Source organism: Typopeltis vanoorti, chromosome 23, assembly GCF_054136105.1.
Source record: "Typopeltis vanoorti isolate ZY-2024b chromosome 23, IOZ_Tvanoo_1.0, whole genome shotgun sequence".
In the NCBI taxonomy this organism is placed as follows: Eukaryota; Metazoa; Arthropoda; class Arachnida; order Uropygi; family Thelyphonidae; genus Typopeltis; species Typopeltis vanoorti.
The window spans coordinates 21,584,679-21,608,651 of record NC_143571.1 but is presented as its reverse complement, the minus strand read 5'-3'; the positions used below and the strand labels follow the sequence as shown (position 1 = coordinate 21,608,651).

At 35.7% G+C, this 23,973-nt stretch overlaps 1 protein-coding gene across 7 annotated transcripts in view; it reads right to left on the bottom strand.

Moving 5' to 3' along the window:
• The window catches only part of LOC150093675 (transcription factor CP2-like), a 357,564-nt gene that overhangs the window by 317,534 nt on the left and 16,057 nt on the right, over window positions 1–23,973 (bottom strand). For 6 of the 7 annotated variants that reach the window (XM_090412620.1, XM_090412622.1, XM_090412616.1 and 3 more), the window contains exon 2: window positions 2,382–2,520. In XM_090412620.1, coding sequence (XP_090268746.1) covers window positions 2,382–2,494 — 113 coding nt within the window. In that variant the 5' untranslated portion in view covers window positions 2,495–2,520. Of the gene's footprint in view, window positions 1–2,381; window positions 2,521–5,672; window positions 5,716–23,973 lie in introns of all 7 variants that reach the window. The other variant, XM_090412621.1, reaches the window with a different exon arrangement.

Genomic DNA, 23,973 nt, shown 5'->3' with positions numbered 1-23,973 from the left:
TAGCATTACACATATCTGCAAGGAGATGTGCTTTGCATTATGGGAGATACTGAGATAGGAGTGATAAGAGCTTTCTCCACCTTTCCAACGAGTTGCCTGGTGTTGCACTACCGTACCCCAGTCCTGAAGATACGTTCAGGCGCAAATTTGTTTGCTCACACTTGGATAAAGGATTAAACTAAACTTATTATAGTCTAACCAAGTGAAAAATAAACTCTCAACATCTTTCTCTGAATCCGGAGTAATTTAATAATAAGGTGGCACACCCTTTGGCAACTCCTATAGGTTAGGATGACCTCTCAGTGCTTCTGCCTTTGTATCTCCACTACTGGGCCTGGCTCCCACTGACGAGACCTCAATATAGGTCGAAACCAGTATGGGTAGTGGCCCTTGCCTTAATGCATAGCATTACACATATCTGCAAGGAGATGTGCTTTGCATTATGGGAGATACTGAGATAGGAGTGATAAGAGCTTTCTCCACCTTTCCAACGAGTTGCCTGGTGTTGCACTACCGTACCCCAGTCCTGAAGATACGTTCAGGCGCAAATTTGTTTGCTCACACTTGGATAAAGGATTAAACTAAACTTATTATAGTCTAACCAAGTGAAAAATAAACTCTCAACATCTTTCTCTGAATCCGGAGTAATTTAATAATAAGGTGGCACACCCTTTGGCAACTCCTATAGGTTAGGATGACCTCTCAATGCTTCTGCCTTCGTATCTCCACTACTGGTCCTGGCTACCACTGACGAGACCTCAATATAGGTCGAAACCGGTATGGGTAGTGGCCCTTGCCTTAATGCATAGCATTACACATATCCGTAAGGAGATGTGCTTTGCATTATGGGAGATACTGAGATAGGAGTGATAAGAGCTTTCTCCACCTTTCCAACGAGTTGCCTGGTGTTGCACTACCTTACCCCAGTCCTGAAGATACTTTCAGACGCAAACTTTGTTTGCTCACACTTGGATAAAGGATTAAACTAAACTTATTATATCTTTCACATTCATTCTTTCTTTTACTTGCAGAATAGCAATCAATTTCTTTTAGCCTACGTTTAGCCTGTACAGCCAATTTCTTTTCATACTCTGATTTAGAATTCCATGCAATACTCTTCACTTTTCTAGTCTGTGCTTTATATATTTCATAACTCCTCTCATCCTTATTCTCATGATATTCCATTCACATCATCTTCTTATGAATCTCTGCTTAATAAGATTGCACATCCATTTCGTTCCTACCCAATTTTGTTCATCAAACTATAGGGACACATCCAGATACTGCATCATTTATAAGCATCTTTTCAAGGTTTCCCATGAAATGCTGATATCCTTTCCATTCAGCAATACCATGGACTGAACATAGTATTTGCCTGCGTTTTTTCTTGTCTTGCAAAAGCACAATTTCCTTCTTTCATACGTTGCTTGAGAAAGTTGTTTTGCAACAGCACAATGCATTCTCCTTCATTCTTATCACGAATTTTCTCTGCTATCCAGTTGAGTAACTTTTTCTTCCTCCTTCCCATCAAAAAGTCCAAATCCAAAGCATACAGATCCATTCTTTCACCAAATTCATAACTATGATCACTGACATTCATATCGTTATTACATCTGAATACCTTAGCTGAACTTAGTCACACACATCATTACTGTCCCTTCCACGATGATCTAGTTTCTATGACTCTCCAAATTAGGTATCATCCCAATAAAAAATTTTCTACACTAATAATGCCAAATTTTTTCAAATGCACACCATGTTTTCAGTTGTGCTCCACATGAAAGGATAAAAAGGAAGTGGAACAATTTCTGTAAAATATAATACATAACAACAACAATAACCTGAGTTCACATTTATGGTTTATGACTGTGTAAAAAATTTGTACTAAGAAAAACTATCCTAGTTGCTCATCAGTCACTTCTAAAGCAATAAAGATGCTCTGCAGAATGACATCAATAATAGTTTTTAACTGGTTTAAAGCACTCTTTCTTTGCTAAGATAGCCTGAAAATGAACATTTAATATATTATTTTATTATCAAGAAATTCTGTTTCTTTATATCAATAATATTAACTTCTTTTTTACATAATATCAATAAATCTGCAGGATTTTACACAAATGATGCTAATATATATATTTATATATGATATATAAATATATAAATATAAATGTTTACAGAAAATAACATTTATTAAAAAGATTTTCTCAAAAATTAAAAGTAACATTTTTGTGTATGTATAAGAAACAAATGGTGATAAATATATAAACACTAAAGTGTAGTTTGTTTCCAAGGGAACAACAGTATCTTAATAACATATCACAATATTATTAAATAAATAATAAATTATTTATACTTCTTCAAGAGTATAATATCAAATTCACCTCATGTTAAAAGAAGATGTTCCCATCTGAATTCCCAAATCTGAGAGACTCCCATCAAAATCAGCTGCCAGGGCATCATCTATTTCATCTGGAACTATCCAATGACTTGTCATTCCTTCTACTAAAATATCTCCCAGCACTTAAAAAAATGAAAGAAATGTTTTCAGAACTACAACTAGAAATCATATCGTATTTGACATAATCATGAATATAAAAGCTTTGATTAGCAGTCACCAAACAAACAAGTATAAAGATCTAAACAAATCTATGAAATCTAGGCACCAACATGAATGCAGAGAAGTGATATTTCACAATGGCATTCTTTTACAATGACATCGTTCCTTATCACAAATGAAACCAGAGAAAAATTTTGGCTTACGTACTATTACAGACAATTTATTTACTGTCATTTGTACATTATCAAAATATTTTATGAATATTATTATTATTCTTTTGATAACCTCTACACAGCGTCACAGACTCATCGTTCGAGGCCAACTAAACCAGCAACATGCCTGTTATAATGAGCTTTAAAGTTATTTACACTACCTGCATTCACAATGCACTACGGCAATGTATTCCACTCATTAATAACTCTCCACATAAAAAAATCTACTCCTCACACTTTTCCTCACATCTTTATACAACTCCCATCATAACATCCACTGTTTTTATAATTCCTTCTGTATTAATCTGATAGAATCCCTTAACTAACTTGAAAGTCTCTAACATATATCCTCTTTTCCTCCTATCTATCATTCTCTGTAATCCACATTCCCTCAAATAATCAACAAACTCTTAATAATCAACACTCTAAGGTCCTAATATCACTTGTCATTCATCTTTGGACTTTCTCTAGTGTTTCCACATTACAATGAAAATAGGCGACTAAATCTGAGCACAATAGTCCATATGTGGTCTGACCAATGACCAAACATAGTACATAACCTTATATAGAAGCACTGCCACCTCCTTATCCCTACATGTCAATGCACTTTTTATCATAGCAGCAATAAGGTGTGCAGTCTTTGCAACACTTGTGACATGCCTTCAGAACTTCAGTCCACTCTCTACCATCACCCCAAGATCCAGAATCTCATCCACTTCCTGAAGTACAGCTCCACCCATACAGTAGCCTTATATTATTATCATCATCCAGGACTCCAATGGAGTCAAAAGACTCATCATGGGAGGTCCTTCCTAAGAAACACAGTCTATCAAGTCTCATCGAGGGAAGGTCCTCCCCCCCCTAAGAAACACAAAGCCTATCATACCACTCCTTAAACTCACTGACCGTTCTCACTCTCACCACTCCATCAGGCAATGCATTCCATGGTTCAACCACCCTCCATGCAAAGAAACCACTCCTCACCATCTTGCTCACGGTTTCCTTTTGTAACTTCCAGGGATGGCCTCTTGTCATCACTCCACCTTTCAACAGTTTTTAAAAGTCTCAATCATATCACTTCTATCCCTCAGCTGATCCTCATAACTAACATTGTACAGTCCTAAAACCATCTTTGTTATCTGCCTTTGTACCCTTTCCACAGTTAATTTATCCCCTTCAAATCCTGGGGACCAAATCCGAGAACAATAGTCTAAGTATGGTCTGATCAGAGTCTTATACAACAGAATGATAACCCTTTTATCTCTGCAGGTCAGTGTCCTTCTCATTATTACAGAAATCCTCTGTGTTACCTTCACCACCTTTGCAATTTGTTCCCTAAATTTCAGGTTTCTATCACTCATCAACCCCAGATCTCTTGTCTCCGTTACTTCCTCCAGTATAACTCCTCCTATTGAGTATGCAGCATCCCATCAATGTTTCCCAAACCTCAAGACCTTACATTTTGCTGCATTAAACCGACACCCACATTCATTTGCCCATCAATCTAACTTATTCAAATCCTCTTGCAGGGCTACCACATCTGTACTATTACTAATAATCCTTCCCAGCATCACATCATCCACAAACAACTGAATATCCCCTTGTAATCCACTGACAATGTCACTGATATACAGGTTAAACAATATAAGTCCCAGTATGGAGCCCTGTGGGACCCCACTTGTAACCCTCTATCTCCTTGAAACTGTCCCACCATACACAACTCTCTGATATCTATCGGTCAGATTGGTCCAGTTGACCAATCTGACATCCAGATCCATATGCTGCAACTTAAATATCAGCTCATCATGTGGCACCCTGTCAAATGCCTTCGCTAAGTCTAAGAAATGTATATGCTTTTCCTTCATCTAATGCTCTTGTAACTTTATTATAAAAGGCTAGCATATTGCTCAAAGAAGAGCACCCCTTCACAAATCTATGTTGACTCTCACAGATAACATTACCCTCATCTGCCCAATGTTGTATACGGCCCCTCACTACTTTCTCCAAGATCTAACAACTACTGATAACACACAAACTGGCCTATAATTAGATACTTTCAGTCTGTTACCACTCTTATGCAATTGCACTATTTAATCTTCCTTCCATTCCATGGGCATCTTTCCTGCAGCAAGACTTTCATTGAAAACCCAGGTCAAAGGCACTGACAGTTCCCTAGCATATTCTCTCAAAACTCGTCTTGAAATACCATCCAGTCCCACAGCTTTACTGACATTACTGATAAAATCCTTTACAGAGTAGAGGATTTTATCAGATTAATCCAGATGAGATTATAAAAAAAGAGTAGAAAGCGAGAAAGAGGGGAAAAACCAAAGGCCATCCCTGGAAGTTATGTAAGAGTGGTGAAGAGGGATGTAAGGAGTAGATTTTTTACTTGGAGAATTGTCAGTGAATGGAGCGCATTACCAGAATGTGTTGTTAATGCAAGTCGTGTTAAAGATTTTAAGATTCGATATGATAAATATGGTGTCAGTTGAATGAACCTCCCACGGTGAGTTTGCCGACTCCGTGGAAGGTGAAATAATAATAAATACTAATCTGTGTTACATTCATCTGCATAAACAACATGTCTATTTTCTGATACTTCAATTTAATTCTGCTTTTAACCTCTTTGTCATTAACAGAGTAACACTCCCTCTCTAAAAAAACATGGTTCACAACAACTTTCGCTTTTCCAAAAACAAATCTGGACTATCTACTTATATTCTCTTTAGAGAGATACACATTTCAAATGACAGGGCACTCGTGAATTTTTTGTTATACAATTCACAGAAACAATTAATCAAGAGACAGTTCATCAAACAAATAATTAATAAAGCAACCAGGAAACACAAATCCACATTGAAACAGCAAATCACGAGAAAAAATAAATAAATAAAAATTACCTGAATGTTGATTTTATCAAAGTGACTGATGGAGATCCAATTTCTGTAATTTGGAAAATCATTTATGGCATTAACAACCAGTTGCTGCAACTCATATTCTTCAATTAATTGTGAATTATTCTTTATTAAAATTTAACTATTGTATTTACTAAAATAAAGAGCCACAACGCTTCAGTGCGGCAATGCAAAATTATAACCGAATCATTTTGGCTCTTTATTTTAGTAAATACTTTATGCACCGACCGAGAGTTCGCTTACGAAAAATATACCTCCAAGACTTCCAGATCCTTAGTACTGAATGAGAGTTTTTGATCTCTTAGGTTTCTGACTGGTCTCTGAGGAGAATCAACCAGTTTGAAACAGCTGTCAGGCCAGTGAAACCTTATCAAAATGGACCAATAAAAGCCAAATATATGAACGCTTGGGCAAGCAATCATGTCTTCTGTAAGGTCCGAGCTCGGCAACTCTCTCATCAAATTAATAAACAAAACTTTTATAGTTTCTACATTCAGCTTTGAAAAAATGCTGGATTTAATGTCCAGTTGATTCATATAACTAACTATTGAACTTTTACAAGCGATAACTCATTCTAAACAAATGCATCTACATGTTTTGTGCTAGTGGTATGATAAACAAAAAATTAACAAAAAGAAAGAAAGGAAAAATGAAATTAGTGTCAAAATGCACAACTAGATTGTTTTGTTGCTGGCAAATGCATTATACTGCAAATATACCATGTTCTAACATAAAAATGTATCTTCTTTCCATGTGAATTTATGCATAAGAAATATGAAAGTCTAACTGACTGTGTTACTGTTGACACCAATATTTTCATGCTGCTTCAGAACACAAGTATAAAGCAGATTTGAAATAGGAACTGATCATTTAGTTTTGAGCAGGACAAAATTGAATCTTATACTGTAAAGAAAAATATGCAGAAAAGTTTTAAAAAAGTATCAAAGTTGAGCTGCTTTTAGAGGTGAACTGTAGACTCAAATATAATATACGAGGGTAGTATGAAAAGTTCTCAGCCTAACAATGAAAACATGAATTTATAATTTCAAAATTATTTTTATTTTTCAACATAATCTTCCTTAAAACTAATACATTTATTCCAGCAATGCTCCAGCACCATCATCATCCTATCCATGTAGTGGTTCTCAGTAAGATCTGCAAAATGCCCCTCTACAGCTGCAACCACCTCTTGATTCGAAAAAAAATGCTCACCAGTCAGGAAGAGTTTTAGTCATGGGAAGAGATAGAAGTCAGAGGGAGCCAAATCTGGGGAACAGGGTGGATGTTCCAACAATTCATAGTGCAGATCCCTTAATTTTCCCATTGCCAAAACATCTTTGTGGGCAGATGCATTGTCTTCATGAAAGATGATTTTTTCCTTCTGCAAACTGGATCTTTTCTCATGAATGTTTTCGTCTAGTCTGGTTAAAAGATCGGTATAATATTCCCCGGTTATTGTTTTGCGCTTTTTTTTTTTTTTTAAAGATAATTAATAAACAAAATGCTTTAGCATCCCAAAACACTGATGCCATGACCTTTCCTGCTGATGTAACCAACTTTGTCTTCTTTGGCACTGAACAACCTGCTTCTGTCCACTGTTTTGACTGCTGTTTGGATTCTGGTGTGTAATGGTGAATCCAAGTCTCATCCATAGTAATAAATCAACGCACAAAATCAGTTTTATTCTTGTTAAAATACTCCAAGCACTTTCAGAGATTTTCATGCAAGGGTGTTTTTGATCTGCTGTGAGCAAGCATGCCACCCATCTTGCGCAAAGCTTTTTCATTTGCAATTCTTCATGCAAAATATATCCTACACGTTCTTTTGAAATGCCTATAGTCTCAGCAATTTCACGCACTCTGACTCGCTAATCATCCAATACCATATCGTGCACTTGATCAATGATTTCTAGTGTTGTTACACTTTTTGGATGTCCTTCACGTGGATCATCTTCAAGGCTGTTACGGCCACATTTAAACTCAGCAGCCCATTTCTTAATTGTCGAAAACAAAAGAGAAGAGTGCCCATACACTTTTTTGAACTTCGAATGAATTTCTTTTGGTGTTAAACCTTCTTTTACAAAGAATTTTATAACCGCAAGATACTCGATTTTATCCATTTCAATGGATACAAACAACACCTTTGCTTCAGACTGTATAAAGCAAACTACTTGATAGAATGACTTGCAATTTCACATGGATGCTTATGACAGATGTACCAACTTTAAAAAAAAAAATCTTGCCAATAGTGTTGCCATCTATGGTCAAGGCCGAGAACTTTTCAGACCACCCTCGTATAAAAATATAAATCTACCGATGCCTTTTATTTTCCTACAAGGAGTAGAAAATTTGTATATTTGATGGCCTTGCCATTAAATATATAAATCTTTTTCCAGAAAAAAATAAGAGCTTGTAAACAAATACCAAATCCTGAAAAATCAATGGTGGACTCAAAAAAGCATTGATTTAGCTATGGTGGCATAAGGTAAAGTTGTTTTCAAGGATAGAAAAATCAAAACTCCATGATGGACTAAGAAAGTTAAAAAGGCAGGGTTAGAAAAGAGGATATGTATTGCAAGTTTCTAGCAAATTAAATTAACACATTCAGATATTTGGATTTTTTTTTTTTATCCCACAAAACAGGCAAACCAACCAGAAAAATCCAAATAATTTAGATATAATACATTGGCTTTATAGTCTTATGTGCTTCTGCTATTCCAACCAACTATTTTCTCTTTAAAGCTTTTGAATAGCTTCCAGAATATTTTGCCACTTCAAATGCATAGACAAATGTAGTGCTAAGCATTATAACACTACACAGTTATGGACTATGCAAACAAACAGAAAATATCTCTTTTACTATGACACTGAATCACAACCCCACCAATAACCAATTCATAAAATTAAACTCACTGTTAGATGAAATCGTAAGCCTTGATGGAGAGACCATAGACAAAACTTATTTTGCTAGAACCCCAATGTCTCTATGGTTCCAAAGACAAACATTCCCATCTTGCTCTTCCTGGCATCTACTAAGTTCCATGTGACTATCACCTTTTTTACTTTGGACAAATTAGATGTTCAGTGAAGAACACCAGTCTTACATCAATAGAAAATCTGAGAAATCTGGCCTTGCACAACATGGAACAGATGCCAACTACAATATCCTGGGATCTTCTGTAATGCATTTACTTCAGTGTTGCCAAAAGTTCAAACATTTATTTAAAAAAAGCAGTGAAACCTTACTCTATTGTTTGAACTTGAATCAGAATGACTGCCTCTCACTATCTAAAATACGGGAGTCTTGTTCTAATAACACTTGATTAATTTTCAATTAATTAATATAATTAATTAACGTTTCCTCAGTTATTCCTTTGCACTGTTTTATGTATCGCATCATGCAGCTCTCATTGTTTTAACTTTACTTCTGCCTATTGCCACTGATGATGTGTAAAGTTCAAGTCAAAATACACGGCTGTTGAATAAATATTATTCACTCCTTTCCTTGTGTTATCGTGCGAATTTTATAAGACAAACCAGTTGAATTGCCAAGTAATTATTTTGAATGGGTGTACCATTCAGTGCAATTTGATGTGATATTAATCAATGTGAGAATAGAGATGCTTATGATATTGTAGCACCTTAATGCAAATACAGCCAGTAGAATATCAGCTTGTGTATTACGAAAATGTGTACGGGAATTGGCAGCTCCTCTGACCAACTTGTTAATTTAGATCTTGGTTCTGGGGAAGGTGGAAAGAAAGTAAAACAGTTCTACTGCATAAAAAAGCTACATGACTGAGGCAGAAAAATTACAGACCAGTCAGCATCTGGGTGGTAGTGGTTAAAGTATTGGAGAAGTTGGTAAGAAGCAAAATTCAAGAATATGAGAACAGAAAAATTATCCTTTATAGCAGTGGTTCTGAACAGAGGGGACAGTAAGTGTTATAACACTACTAATATAATAAAAGCAAAAAATTCCATATTTAATCTAGCATTCCTATTTATATTGTATGTTTGGCAACACTGTTCAGAATACTGTATGTCTGGCAATACTGTTCAAATTTATTGTTCGCTACTTATTTTTTAGAATTTTTACATTGAAAATTAAGTAATTGGGCTACTTTTTGGTCTGAATTTTCTACACTGAAAATAATCAATTTGGGCTATTTTTTTTAGCAGAATCCACTACTTTTATAAGCTTTATCTACTAATTTTCCAATTGCCTATCTGACAACCCTGGTTTGCAGCTTGCATCTAGCCTGTGGTATTGTGTGCTGCACTTCTTTGATATTATGTAGCACTGTAGCACATTAAAATTAGTGAAAAAAGAAAGTGTCATCAATATTCAAGTGAATATTAAAAATATGGAGTTATTCCATCTATAAATAATGAGCAGTTACCAATGTGCTTAATATGTGAAAAAACTTTCTCAAACGATGGAATGAAGTCTTCAAGAATGATTGAGCAATTAAGAACAAAACATCCAAACAAAGCAAAATGGATTTGGAGTACTTTTACGAATTAAAGACTAAATTTAAAAAAATCGTTGACTTAAAGGTTGTTTGCAAAACCAAGTAACCAACAAGAGAAGGGACTTGTTGTGTCTTACAAACTTTCAAAATTAATTGCAAAATGTGGAAAGCCACATACTATTGGCAAAATTCTCATCTTACTGGCTAGAAATTAAGTTTTAGATATGATGATTGGCCCAGGTAAAAGTAATATGACGTCATCAATTCCTCTCCACTGAACTTAGCAATAGTTTAGTATCAACAAGAATTGATGAAATGGCAAAGGACATTGGAAAAAAACTTTGTGATGATTTAAAAACCATAGAATTTTCTTTGCAACTCAATGAGACATTACATGACAATGAAGCTTTGTTAATGGCCTACATGCATTATAAATATTAATGAAGAAATTATTGAAGAGTTTCTATTTGCTGAACAACTGAAAATTGACACAAATGGTTCTACAAATTTTAAGGTTTGAAGGACTTTTTTTTAATACTAAAAACATTCCTCTCGCAAATATTATTGCATGTGCAATTGATGAAGCACCAGCTATGATGGTCATCACCATGAATTTATAGCACATTTAAAAGAAGCAGTTCCAAATATCATTACAATTCACTGCATTCCTCATGGACAGCTGCAAAACATCTTAGCGGTAGACTACATAAGACTGGATGATGTCATTAAAATAGTGAATAAAATAAAAGCCCAGTCATGAATACCTGTATTTTTCGAGAACTTTGCCATGAAAATGAAGAATTTAAGCGTCTTTTGCTTCACATTAGTTAGATGGCTCTCAAATGGAAACTGTCTGTGATGCTTTAATGAACTCTACGATACTGTTTTGGAATTTCTTAATTCACATGATGAGAACATGTGTAATGTTCTAAAAAAGGAAAAGGTTGACGTCATATCTTTCCGATATTTTCACCAAATTAAATGAGGTTAACATCAATTTGCAGGAAGCACATGAATATTATTAAAGCAAAAGAGATTTTCTGCAATTCCCAAGCCTACAAATAATAGATGATGATTTAATATTAGATACAGATTTGGATTGTTATTGTTCCCATCTTCTAACACTAAAAGAAGACTTGATGATCAAATTCAAAGACTTTGATGAGCTTAAAATACCTGATTGGGTCATAAATCCATTTCTTTCTGATGCCACTTTTGTTCATCCAAATTTGTATGAAGAATTTATTGACTTAAAAAATGATTTTGAAGCTCAAGTACAATTTCAACAGTGTGGGTATGTAAGATTCTGGCCAAACATGCAATGCAAGTATCCTCAAGCTTTGGCAAGAAATAAAATTACTGCTCATTGCTTTTCCTTCTTCATACTTGGTCAAGAAAGGGTTCAGCAAGTGTTGCAATTGTTAGCTAAGCAGCGAAGTAGACCAAATAAGTGAAAGAGAAGACTTGACACTTCATTTTTCGAACATTGAATCTGATATTAAAAAATTAGCAGGATCTCATCAAACTCAGGGTAGCCATTAATGATTGGCTTATTAAATACAGTAAGTTTACATCTTTTTTTTAAGTAAAAATTAATTTGTACAAAGTCACTGATTTTTAATTAACTATCAGTTCAAATATGTTGATGATAATTTAGGTTTGCCTAATAATATATTATAATTATCTTATTGAGTCATTAACCTAGTGTAAAACTGAGCAGGGGACACCAAGACATACAAATAGTTGAAATGGGTGCTAGGCAGAAATAGGTTAAGAACTGCTCTATAGGCTCAGTATATGGTTTTGTGAAAGGTAGGTCTTGCCTAAGAAATCTGCTCACTTTTTATAATAAAGTGATAAAGGAGTTGGATGAAGAAAATGGCTATACAATGATAATGCTGGACTTTGCAAAGGCATCTGACGTGATACTACATGATACTTTGTTACATAAATTAGAGAAAATGAGGATGGGGGTCTGGATATGAAGCTGGTATTCATATCCAGATCCCTATGACTATATCATCCTAAGTCTCACTAATTTCTACAATTTTTGGCCAAGTTTACTAACTAAAGCCAAAACTTCCTTGCAATTATTCTGAATAACTTTTTTAAACTAATTATTTATTCCACACACGAGATGTACAAGAGTCTATATCAAATCAGTACTGTGTGTGTATGTGTGGTGCAGATAAGGGTCGAGAAAGAAGAAATCCATTGACATTCTTCTTAAAGAGCTATGAAATTGTTGGGAAATACATCATAGGAAAGACTGTTCAAGAGGTAGATGGAATCAATCAGGAAGAGGAGAAGCAGGTTTGATGAGTTTGCAGTTATACTACAAAGGAATGTCAGACAGCTGCTATTGTTTTAACAGCAAGAAGGAATGATATTTGTCAATTTCAAGTGACCATGGAAGTTACCTACAGAAGAGAGAGATAGAGCGAAAACACTGCATCTGTGAGATAGAGGTTAAAGTAAACATGAGGGAACGGTCATCCATGAGCCAAATTGCTTTCCTTTGGACAGCATGAAGAATTTATGAGGAGATTTTTAGGTTCCCAAATGTGTGAACAGTATTCTAAGGATGGGCAGATTTGGGATAGACACTGAGGAAACTACAGTGATATCTCAGCTAATGAAGATAATTCATTCCAGAATCTCATTCGTTAGCTGAAACGTGATTTCCCATAGATTTCTATAAAAAATCGTTTAATTCGTTCTGGATGCTCCCTACTATTTAAAGATAAGGTTTATAAAATAGTAAAAAGCACACTATAAAAGGGTAAAAACTCATCAAAGGCTGAGATGAACAGCTACCCAATTAGATGAAGAAGAATGGAAAGTAGAATGAAAAACTGACGATCTTTACACTATTATATACACTTCATTAAACTGAAAATATGTACACAACATTTTTACTATTCTTCTTCCAAATTTTCAAAGTTTATTCAAGGTAAGTCTCCTCTTCTTCAGTAGCTGGCCTCTGTCTCTTTGCTAAAGGAGAAGTCAAAAATCTGTCCAAAGTTGATCGAACTTCTCTTTTTTTCAGAATGTTTTTAAAGTGATTCAGACACTTGTCTTCAACCAAGGTACAAAGTCTGTTCATTTCAGCTTTGTTGGGATGCCACTTTGCAGCCAAAGACTGAAACTCTTCCCAGTAGTGCAGCATTTTTTTAATGTCACCTGTTGGCATTCTTCCCTTTTTATTGCTGTTCTCCTCCTCTGATGAGCACTCTTTCCTGATTCAGTTGCTTTTTCAACTCTTCAAGATCTTCTGTTGTCATATCTTTTGAGTGTTCTTCAACTAATTCTTATACATCTTCTTCATTTACCTTCAAATGCAATGCTTTTCCCAAGGAGACTATCTTATCTACAATGTAGCATTTTCAGTAGCAAGTTCCCCAGCAGCATCATCATCAGCATCTTGAACACTGGAAACAGCACTTTTTATCTTGCAGCAGTCTGGCCATAACTTTTTCCAGGCAACATTAAGTGTCCTAACTGACACTTCATTCCATGTCATGGCAATGACTTGAATAGCATGAAGTATATGATAATGGTCCTTCCAGAATTCCCTCAGAGTCATACTGGTAAATGAAGTTGCATCAAAACATCTTTAGAACATGTGTTTTGTATACAGTTTCTTTAAGTTTGATATAACCTGTTGGTCTATGAGTTGCAAAATAGATATGGTGTTTGCAGGAAGAAATTTTATCTTGATGAAGTTAAATTCTGCAAATCTTCTTCCAAGTCAGGTGGATGCCCTGGAGCATTGTCTAGAAGAAGCACAGCCTTTGCAGGCAAGCTCATTTCTTTGTCACACATACAGATGGAAAAGATAAGCTCCTGGAATGGCCCGACCGTTCATGTTTGCTGCTTTATGTTAGTGCGCGCGCATCCACTAAAACATTTGTTAGCTGAATCCATATTCGTTAGCCGAGTCCGAAAAACAACAAAAAAATCTTCGTTAGCAGGGTCACTCATTAGCTGAGGTATCACTGTACTGATGTGATGTGTTTGTGCCAAAAGAAGTTAGAGGTAAATGTCAGTCCAAGGAGAGACAGTTCATCCTATCTGGCTATGTGTGTATTACTGAGGAAGAGGGAAGGTGAGCTGAGATCCCTTTTGCGAGAGAAAAGGCAGAACTATGTTCGGCAGCATTGACGGTCACTGACTATCCTTTCCACACTTAAGGATGATATGGAGATCAGTGTTTAAGGCACTGGTTGCAGATGATCTTGATGTAAAGGATGTCTGGGAACTACATGGTTTGTCAAAGGAGTAGGATGAATGAAGAGTGCTATCATTGGCAAAGCTATGGGATAGGATTTATAGTGACTGGGAGTAGGTTATTTATGTATCAGAGAAAGAGGGTAGGTGAGAGACAGAGTCCTGAAGCACTCCTGCACTGGAAAAACTCAAAGAGAGGGTGCCATCCACCATGACACCTAGTGAATGACCAGTGAGGAAGCTGGCTATCCAGTTACAGAATATGATAGGTAGACCAAAGGAAGGCAGTTTGCAAAGCAGGCCTTGATGCAATCAAAAGCCTTGGAAATGGGCAAAATCACATGTTTCTCCAAACCTTCGAATGGCAATTGTCCAGTGTTGAGTGATGTAAGCTAAGATATCAGCAGTGGATCTGGATTGGTGGAATCCACTGGTGGTCACAGATTAACTGGTGAGCTTCTGGGTAGTGAAGAAGTTGACACCATTGATAACGTGCACCTTATTTTGGAGAGGACTGAGGTGATGGAAATTGGTTGGTAGTTGAATGGTAGGCTTTTGTCACTCTTTTTTTTTTTGGAATGACTTGAATATATGTTAGTTTTCATGAGATAAGATAGGTGCCAGATGAGTACAGAAGATTGCAGAGATAACAGAGGACAGGTGTTTGCTCCAGAGAACAACATTTGAGTACAATAGGAGAGATATCATCAGGACCAGAGAACTTTTGTGGTGTTCAGATTGTCTAATATTCTTCTTATGTCTTTCTGCCAAAAGGTCACAGGAGGCACTTGGTGCGTAGTTTCTGATATGAAAGGAGGTGATTTGCCTTTGTTGTCTATGCAGGAGTAGGAGGAAAAGAGTTATGCTAGGAGGTGGGCTTTTTCTTTGGGTGCTGTAACAGTGATGCTATCTGGATGAGTGAGAAGTGGAGATGAGCAGAAGTTAGATCCAATGGCTTTTGTAAGGAACCAGAAGGCATGGCTACCATTTGGACAAGAGACAGGTTTTCTGCTATTGGCCTTTATGAAGTTGGATTTGCTGATAGTTGATTTACATTTATTTTGTGCTTCTGCACAGGCTGAGTATGAAGTTGGGTCCTTGAAGCAAGCCACCTGTAGTAAGCTGAGTTTTTTTCTTTGATGTTCTCATACATCTGTTGAACCAGGGCTTGGAAAGTGGATGGAATGAGGAATGAATGCCTTCATGACACTGGGGAAGATTTCTGTGACTCATTCACAGTGCAGTGCCTGGATCAGAAAAGCAGAAATAATAGTCATGCCATGGGAAAAAGAAGTAGTTCTGAAGATCATCCCACTTTGTACCTTTGTAGTGCCAGAAGACACAATGTTCTGTGTGGTCAGAGGAGTTGCATTCTGTGAGATTGGAAACGTGCACAAGATTGTGGTCTGAGTTGCTGAGAGGAGAGGTAACCTCTACAGTGTGTCCAGAAGGAGAACTAGTTAATAAAAGATGAAGGGTATTGGGATTATCAGGTGAATGGGATTATCTGGAATTTGGATAGATAGCTGCAAATTTTGCATTAGATCATTGCTTATAGCAAAAACTTCTGGCATTATTATACACGAAGTGCAAAACTCCCTTAATCCAATAATCTCCCTGTTTGTTAATTAGCCCACTATGTGCACAATTTACTTACTGCATAAGCATGGTCATTTAATCCCACATGCACAAATATTATTGAACTTAGTACTATTAAGAGCTGACCCTATTACCTGCCTCTCTAGCATATCCCATTTCCCTGTTATTGTTCATTTACTCTATCATCAATAGATGTTCTAAATGTCAAGCACCCAATCCATTTAAGTGCAAACCATTACTCTTAAAATGTAAATGAAAGTACACTACCTTTTGGAAATGAATTATGTTATGCATTAAGGGAGGATCACTACCCTAGACTTGTTTCAACCTTTACTGAGGTCTCATATCAGTGGGAGCCTGACCCAAGAAGATGGTTGAATTAATCATATACAAGTGGTAAAAAGGTGTATCATCTTATTATTAAAGTACTCTAGATTAGAGACAGTTGTAGAAAGATTTTGCACTTGGTTATAAAGTATAAAATATTTGCCAAGAAATTAAATTCTTATATAAATACTTTATCCAAGTGTAAGCAAACAAAATTTACACGTAAAGTATTATCCCACTTTGTACAAGATTACTGTCTAGTATCTTCACAATTAAACTACTTGTATATGGAGGCTGATGACTTCTGGGTAGTGACCCTTGCTTAATGCATAGCATTATGCACTTTCCAGGAAGTGTGTTTTGCATTATGGGATAATAACATTATTGATGTAAAGTCATCACTTTCTATATACAAGTAGCTGGGTCATGAAAATACTTTACACACAAACTTTGTTTGCTTACACTTAGATAAGGATTAAACAAAAATATAATTTCTAATTATATTTTTGGTCTTTGGACTCCATGGAGTCCATCTTAATGACCCCTCTTAATGAGTCTGTCCATAGTGGACAGACTCATTAAGAGGGTGTCATAAGTATTTCACCAAGCACTAACCAACAATAGCACAATACCTGTCATACTTCCCGTCAACCTCATATCAGCAAAGCACTCACAGCCAACAACACATTCCACTTATTTGCCACTCTCCAAACAAAAATTCTAGTCCCCACACCCGTTATTAACCACACTCTTGATCAATTTCCAAGGATGATCCCTAGTTCTTCCTCATTAATCATGTATTGAAAGATTTCACCAAGATCTCTCCTGTACTTCTTATGTGTATCTTCCCTTTTCTTTCTATCAACCAACATGTATAACCTACAAACTCAAATTTATCATTGCAGAGAGCATTCCACAACTGCTCAACATCTTTGTCACTCAACTCCAGATTTTCTTCAAAGCCTTCCTCATCATCAAAAAACTCAGGTGGCCAGACCCATACACAGAAATGCAGATGTGTGTGTATTGAAGCCTTATAAAGAAGAATGATAACTTCTTTATCTCTGTTTATTTGCACACTCTTCAATAACCACGAAATATTTTAATAGTCTACCAGTACACCTGAAATCCTTAGCCTCATCAATTTCTCCTACAAACTAGTGCCATCAATGTAATACACAGCTGGTAATCTGTTATATAACCTTATATCTTGCACATTAAACTGATAGCCATTCTGCCCATAATGTTAGTCTATTTACCATCTTACATAATCTACATCTTAATTAACTACTGTTCTATCTAGATTGAGTATTAGACACATATTCACAATAATAATAATAATTGCAAAGTGTAAGAAGCTTCAACCTTGCAATTATGCTGACACGCTGATGACGACACCCATTCATTTCTTCTGGCTGAAATATTTGCAGTCATAAAAATTATTATTATTCTTTATTCTTGTAAACATGTATGTATGTATGTATTTTTTGTATGTCTAACAATCTATACTCAATCAATTGCTCTATCTAGTTCTGCAATCAGCAAACAACTGAATATTCCCCTGAGACCAATTCCAATATCATTAATATATAAATTAAATTATTCCTTTTTAAAAGTCTCTGATATGACCACTGCTCAAAACTGGTCATCTATTTCTCTTGGAGAAGAAGTGGTAAAGAGGATTCAGAGGTGAGTGACTAAGACTGCATATGTGTATGAAATGTTTCCTGTAAGATTAGAATAAAGATCTGCCGGTTACAAATTTGGTAGATAGTAAACAGGGGATATGATAAAAATATATAAATGACTAAGGAGGTTTCATAGGACAAAATGCAAAAGAAATTATGATGGGAGTGGAGAGAGAGAACGATGCTTTACCACCCCCATGAAATTTGTGGAAATAATTTTTGATTAACAAGGATATATGGACTAGATTATTGTCTTGGAAAGTGATCAATGAGTGGAAATGGTTACAGTAACAGATGTGAATGCAATGTCAAGTGAATGAGTTCATTAAGAAGAGGTATGATATTAATTGTGTGAATCATGTTAGTGTGGACCTCCACCAATGAGTCTTCAGCATCTATAGAGATGTCTAGTAAATGATAAAAATAACAGCTTTTTGATGTTTAAACATGACAACATGGAACAATAAGAATTTAAATATCATAACTAAGACAACTATATAAAAAAGGATAATAAAATCAGTTTTAACCGAATATCTGAATCAAATTGATGTATAAAATAAAACAGTTAAAAATAGTCATAATCAATTCCTCGTATATCCTTAGAGTGGTGCACAGGATTGTGATAGTACTACATGAAAGCTAACTTCTTATCGACAATTTTCATCCAAATTAATCCGTTATCTGTCAGAACTTCAATATTATCAGATCTTATATTTCAGTCTTCCAAGACACTTTTTACTGCATCAATCTATCTATATCTTGATCTTCCAGAGTCTTTTTCCTGCCCTCCTAGTAAAAAAAAAAAAAAAAAACTTGTTTTGCAACCTTTCCCTCTCACATTCTGTTTAAACGATTATACCACCTGGAATTAGCTCTGCTAACACATTCCTGAATACTAACAATGTCAAGTTCTTCCCTAACATCCTAGTATCACATTTTTAATATGATACTGCTATTGATGCCATATGTGGTCTTTAATCAAGTGTTTTATTTCTAACCCAGCTCACAGATCCATAAGTTAAAATTAGTTTGAACACTTTTGTATATAACTACTTTATTGTTCTGACCAATTTCTCTCTTATTGCATAAAAATGTATTCATTGACTTCCTATCATACTAGCTTTGCTAATTCTGTTATCTTTTTCCATATTTAATTTGACAACTTTAGTAAAAGTTGTGCCTAAATAGATGAAATGTTTTACTTGTTTTTTATGTTCTCCTTTTCAGGATGTTTCAGATAGTTAATGTTTTCAATGATTCTGCCTACCTTCACTCTCTGTCTTTTCATTGCTGATTTTAATATCAGATTTATTACAGCGGTTATTCAATTTAATTAGGGAATCCTGCAGGCCTGTACCGGATATATTTAATGTCATTTTCCTTCATAACGTGATCCATGTAGTTGATGAATAACAGTGGAGATAATATGCACCCTCGTCTCAAGGCTAATTTAACAACAAACCATCTTATGCCTATTTCAATTCTAATTGCTGACTTACAATTCAAATATAGACTGTATTGCTCAATATAATATTCCATTTACATCATATACCTGTACTGTTTTGAACATATTTTCTCTTGGTTCCCTTGCCATGTGCTTTTTCCATATCTACAAAACATAAATACAGATCCTTGTTATTTTTTTATTATTTTTTTTTTAAAATAACGAAACCTGTGGTGCGATCATAATTAAAAGAAACACACGTATTAACCACAGTGAAAATTATGATTACAATAGAATCTCATTCATTAATGAGATTCTATTGTAATCATGCACCCTAACTGTATGTTATTCCTATTATTGTTTTAAACTACTGTACTGATGATGTCCTAAGATACTTAGGATGAAATATTTACAATTAAATAATTTTCACTGTGGTTAATAAGTGTGTTTCTTTTAATTAGATCCTTGTTATGTTCCTATAGTTTCTCAACTCTTTGTCTTAAAGTGAAAATCTGATCCTGACAATCTCTATTTGGCATGAATCCAGCTTGTTCCTCTCCAAGATCTTCTTTTCCAATTTTTCTTAGATTTTTTCTCAAGTATGCTTGCATAACTTTTTATACAGTTACCAAAGGGTAATTACCTGAAACAGCATGTCAGACAGGACCAGGGATTTGAGATTGCTGGATCTGGTAATAGCATTTCAAGATGTATCCATAACCAAGATAAACATTCTGCCCCCAATATCTGGAAAGTGACCATGCAGTCTTGTTCTGGGAAGCTCTAAGTATGTTGAATTCTCTGTCTGAAAAGGATTTATGTTGAGCAATGAAGTTAGTAATTATAATAGAATTAGCAGGCAGCTAGGAAAGTGCCACTGCATAGGAAGTGGTCAGAGATGATTTGAAAGAAGTAGCATCAGACTGCATACACATGGTCAGAAGGATAAATCAATCAAATGGAGTTAAGTGGATAAGCAGAGATATAAAGCAGATACAAAACAAAACAAAAAAAAAAAAAAAAAAACATTGTGGAGGGAATATAAAGAAAAGGTGATTAACATAATCACGAGCAGTACAAAGTTCAGGAAAAAGGAGTGACTAGTGTAGGTAAGAAACCCAAATCAGATTACGATAAATAATTTGGGCAGGTCAAAGTAGATCCAAAAGTTTTTTTTCTAGGTAGCACAAAGTAAAAGAGGAATAATTATGAAATGATGACTTTAATCAATGCTAATGGCAGAAAGGTATCAGTAGGAAGCAGAAGAAATAGTTCAGTTACTTGGTGACCACTTTGTAAGGGTGTAGTGTATCATCCAAGTGGAGATTTTGCAGCTGCTCATATTACAGAAAGTGATGTGAGAATTGAGGCAGACAAACAGGAGGTGCTCAGCCTATTGATATATAACAGTATGAATGCCTGTTACCATCCTGGTCATTTGCCTCTGAATCCTCTCCACCTCCTTCTCATCTCCAAGAAACTCTGGCACCCAGATCTGCGAGCAGTAGTCAAGATGGGGTCTTATCAAGGCTCGATAAAGAGGAACAATAACCTGCTTGTCTCTACTCGTCAAAGTATTCTTCAGTAACCAAGTGATCTGATGAGCTGCTTTAGCCACTTTTGCTATTTGGTCCCTAAACTTTAATTCTTATCTACTAACACTCCCAAGTCTCTGGCTTCGTCAATTTCCTGGAGTACAGTTCTACTAATGTGATATACAGATGGTAATCTTTTCACCCTAAAATGCATATAAAATGCATATAACTTATACTTTGCCACATTAAAATGACATCCATTCTCCTTTGCCCAGTCTGTCAATCTATTCATCCTGCAAAATTTTATCATCTGTATTAACTATTGCTCTATCCAACTTATCATGTGGTAATATACCAAACACTTTTGCAAAATCCAAGAATATCGCTCTATATGATTCTCCCTTATCTAACATACCCATCACCCTATTATAAAATGCAAGTAATTTGCTAAAACAGGACCTGCCCTTTACAAATCCGTGCTGACCATCATAAATAATGCTATGTTCATTAACCCAATCCTGTATTCTATTCTTAACCAATCTCTCCAACACCTTGACCACAACTACAGTTATACAGACTGGTCTATAATTTGAAACTGCTGTCCTAGAACCATGTCTGTGGAGTAGTACTATTTTGCCTTCTTTGCCTTTTTTAGTAGTATTATTTTGCCTCCTTAGGAATCCTACCCACTGCAAGACTCTCATTAAATAACCAGGTCAAAGGCATAGCCAAATGTGGTTCACATTCCTTAAGAATACGTGGTGATATGGCATCCATTCCCACAAGCTTATTAACATCTAACCCAATCAACTCTTGACACACCGCTGATTCTTTTACTTCCAATTCTTCTAATAATTGCCTCCCTTCTATATATTTCACTGTATCATATACACCAGTATGATATATGCTGATAAAGTGTTCGTTTTCAATAATTCCCCTATATCCTTTGCAACCATTATTCTACTGTCATGACTATCCATTAGTTTCAACCTACCATAATTATTCTTTCTCTTGCTTGCAATACAGCAGAAAAATTCCTTTGAGTTAACCTTGGCCTGACCAGTCAATCATCTCTCATACTGCACCTTTTCTTTCTTTACCATGTTCTTTACCTTTCCAGCAGGCACTTTATACTCTTCATGGATTCCATCACCACCAACTGTCTTATACCTCCTCCATAGCATTTTCTTTTCCAGCACAGCCTGCTTGATTTCACTCCTACTCTATTTCCTTGCTTAACCCTTAATATGCAGTTATGCATTGCTTTTTTCAGATACTGCCTTGTAAAAAGTATTTTTAACTTGGGTATAGTTATGTTAAAGATACCAAGCAATTTTAAACCTGGTTTCACTCCATTATCCACTTCCATATTTCGTGGACACAATTCCTCTGCAATCATTGAAAGCACTCTCCCTCTCTTCTTTTCACATTTCTATCCTTCTGGAAACAAGGGAAACAGGGAAATGGGGGGAAGCTTGGATGGACAGGGAGCATGGCATAGAGAGAGTGAATGTGTGTATGAAGATGGAGTATATTGTAATGTGGGTGGAGAAGTGGAGACTGAGCAGGTATATGTGGTAAACAGTGATAAAGGTGATTTGGCAGGTGTAGTGGGGAAATCACAACCAACATATGGCTTGGATAGGACTGGCTATAGACCTAAAAATGAATGTTGTATTTGTTTACAAATGCCAGAAGTATTAGAAATAAAGGGAATGAAATGGTTTCAATGATTGAGTTTATTTGCCCCCAAATTGTTGGAATAAGTGAAACATGGTTGAATGAAGATGATATCATAATGAGAATTGAAATGGAAGGGTACAGTATTTTTCGTGAGGATAGAAAGGGCACGAAGGGAGGGGGGTTGCTGCTGATGATAGCAGGGGAATCAAGTCCACGTAAGGTAGACATGAAAGGGGGAAATAGTGGCAATGGTTATGAGGCAGTGTGGTGTAACGTGGAGGTTGAGAAGAAGACATATTTAGTTCGATGTTGCTATAGGCCGCCTGGTAATAATGTGGAAAGTGGCGATGAAGAAATGTATAAACAACTTGGATTAGTGAACAAAAGGAAGGGTAATTATTATGGGTGATTTTAATTATGGTGGTATAAACTGGAATGAAGAGATAGCATTTGGGAATAAGAAAGTGAATTTCTCGAGTTCTTGAGAGATAACAATCTCAGGAAGCACGTAAAGAAAGGCACGCAAGGATCAAGAGTTCTAGATCTTAACATTTCATCAAAGGATGTAATTATTAGAGGGGGTTTCACATTTTCCTCCAGTTGGTGAAAGTGATCATGAAGTAATCACCTGTGTTGTGGCTAGTCATATGCAGGCTTTTGTGAGGAAAAGATATATGTGGAATTATAAGGCTGGTGATTATGACAAGCTTAGGAGACAACTTCGAGCTAAAACATGGAATGAGGAGTTGAGCGGTGAGGAAATAAATGCTGCATGGGAACTTACAAAGAAATACATAACAGCATCAATGTATCCCAAAGGCCAAAAGGCTGAATAAGGTAGGTGTAAAATGGATGAATGTGGAGCTTAAGCATGAAATCTGGAAAAAGAAAGTACTTTGGAGGAAGTACAAGATGAATAATGGTAATCAGTCACATGAAGAATATAAAGAACAAGCTAGGAGAGTGACTCAATTAGTAAGGAAAACAAAAGTAGAGTATGAGCAGAAATTGGCAAATCAGGCTAAGAAAAACCCTAGAGAGTTTTTTTCATTATATGTGGCAAGTAGAAGGAAGAATGATCATGGAAAGATGAACTTAAGGGATGAAAGTGGTACAATAGTACCTGCTGCAGAAGACATTGTTGAGGTATTCAGTGATCAATTTATGTGTTTCATCCTGATCAGAGTGGAATCATACGGAACTTAAGTGTAGAGGACATAAGAGAGGATAGCTTAATTGTGAGTGAGCAGGAGATATTTGAGGAAATAAATAACCTTTATGTTAAAAAGGTGATAGGATTTGATGG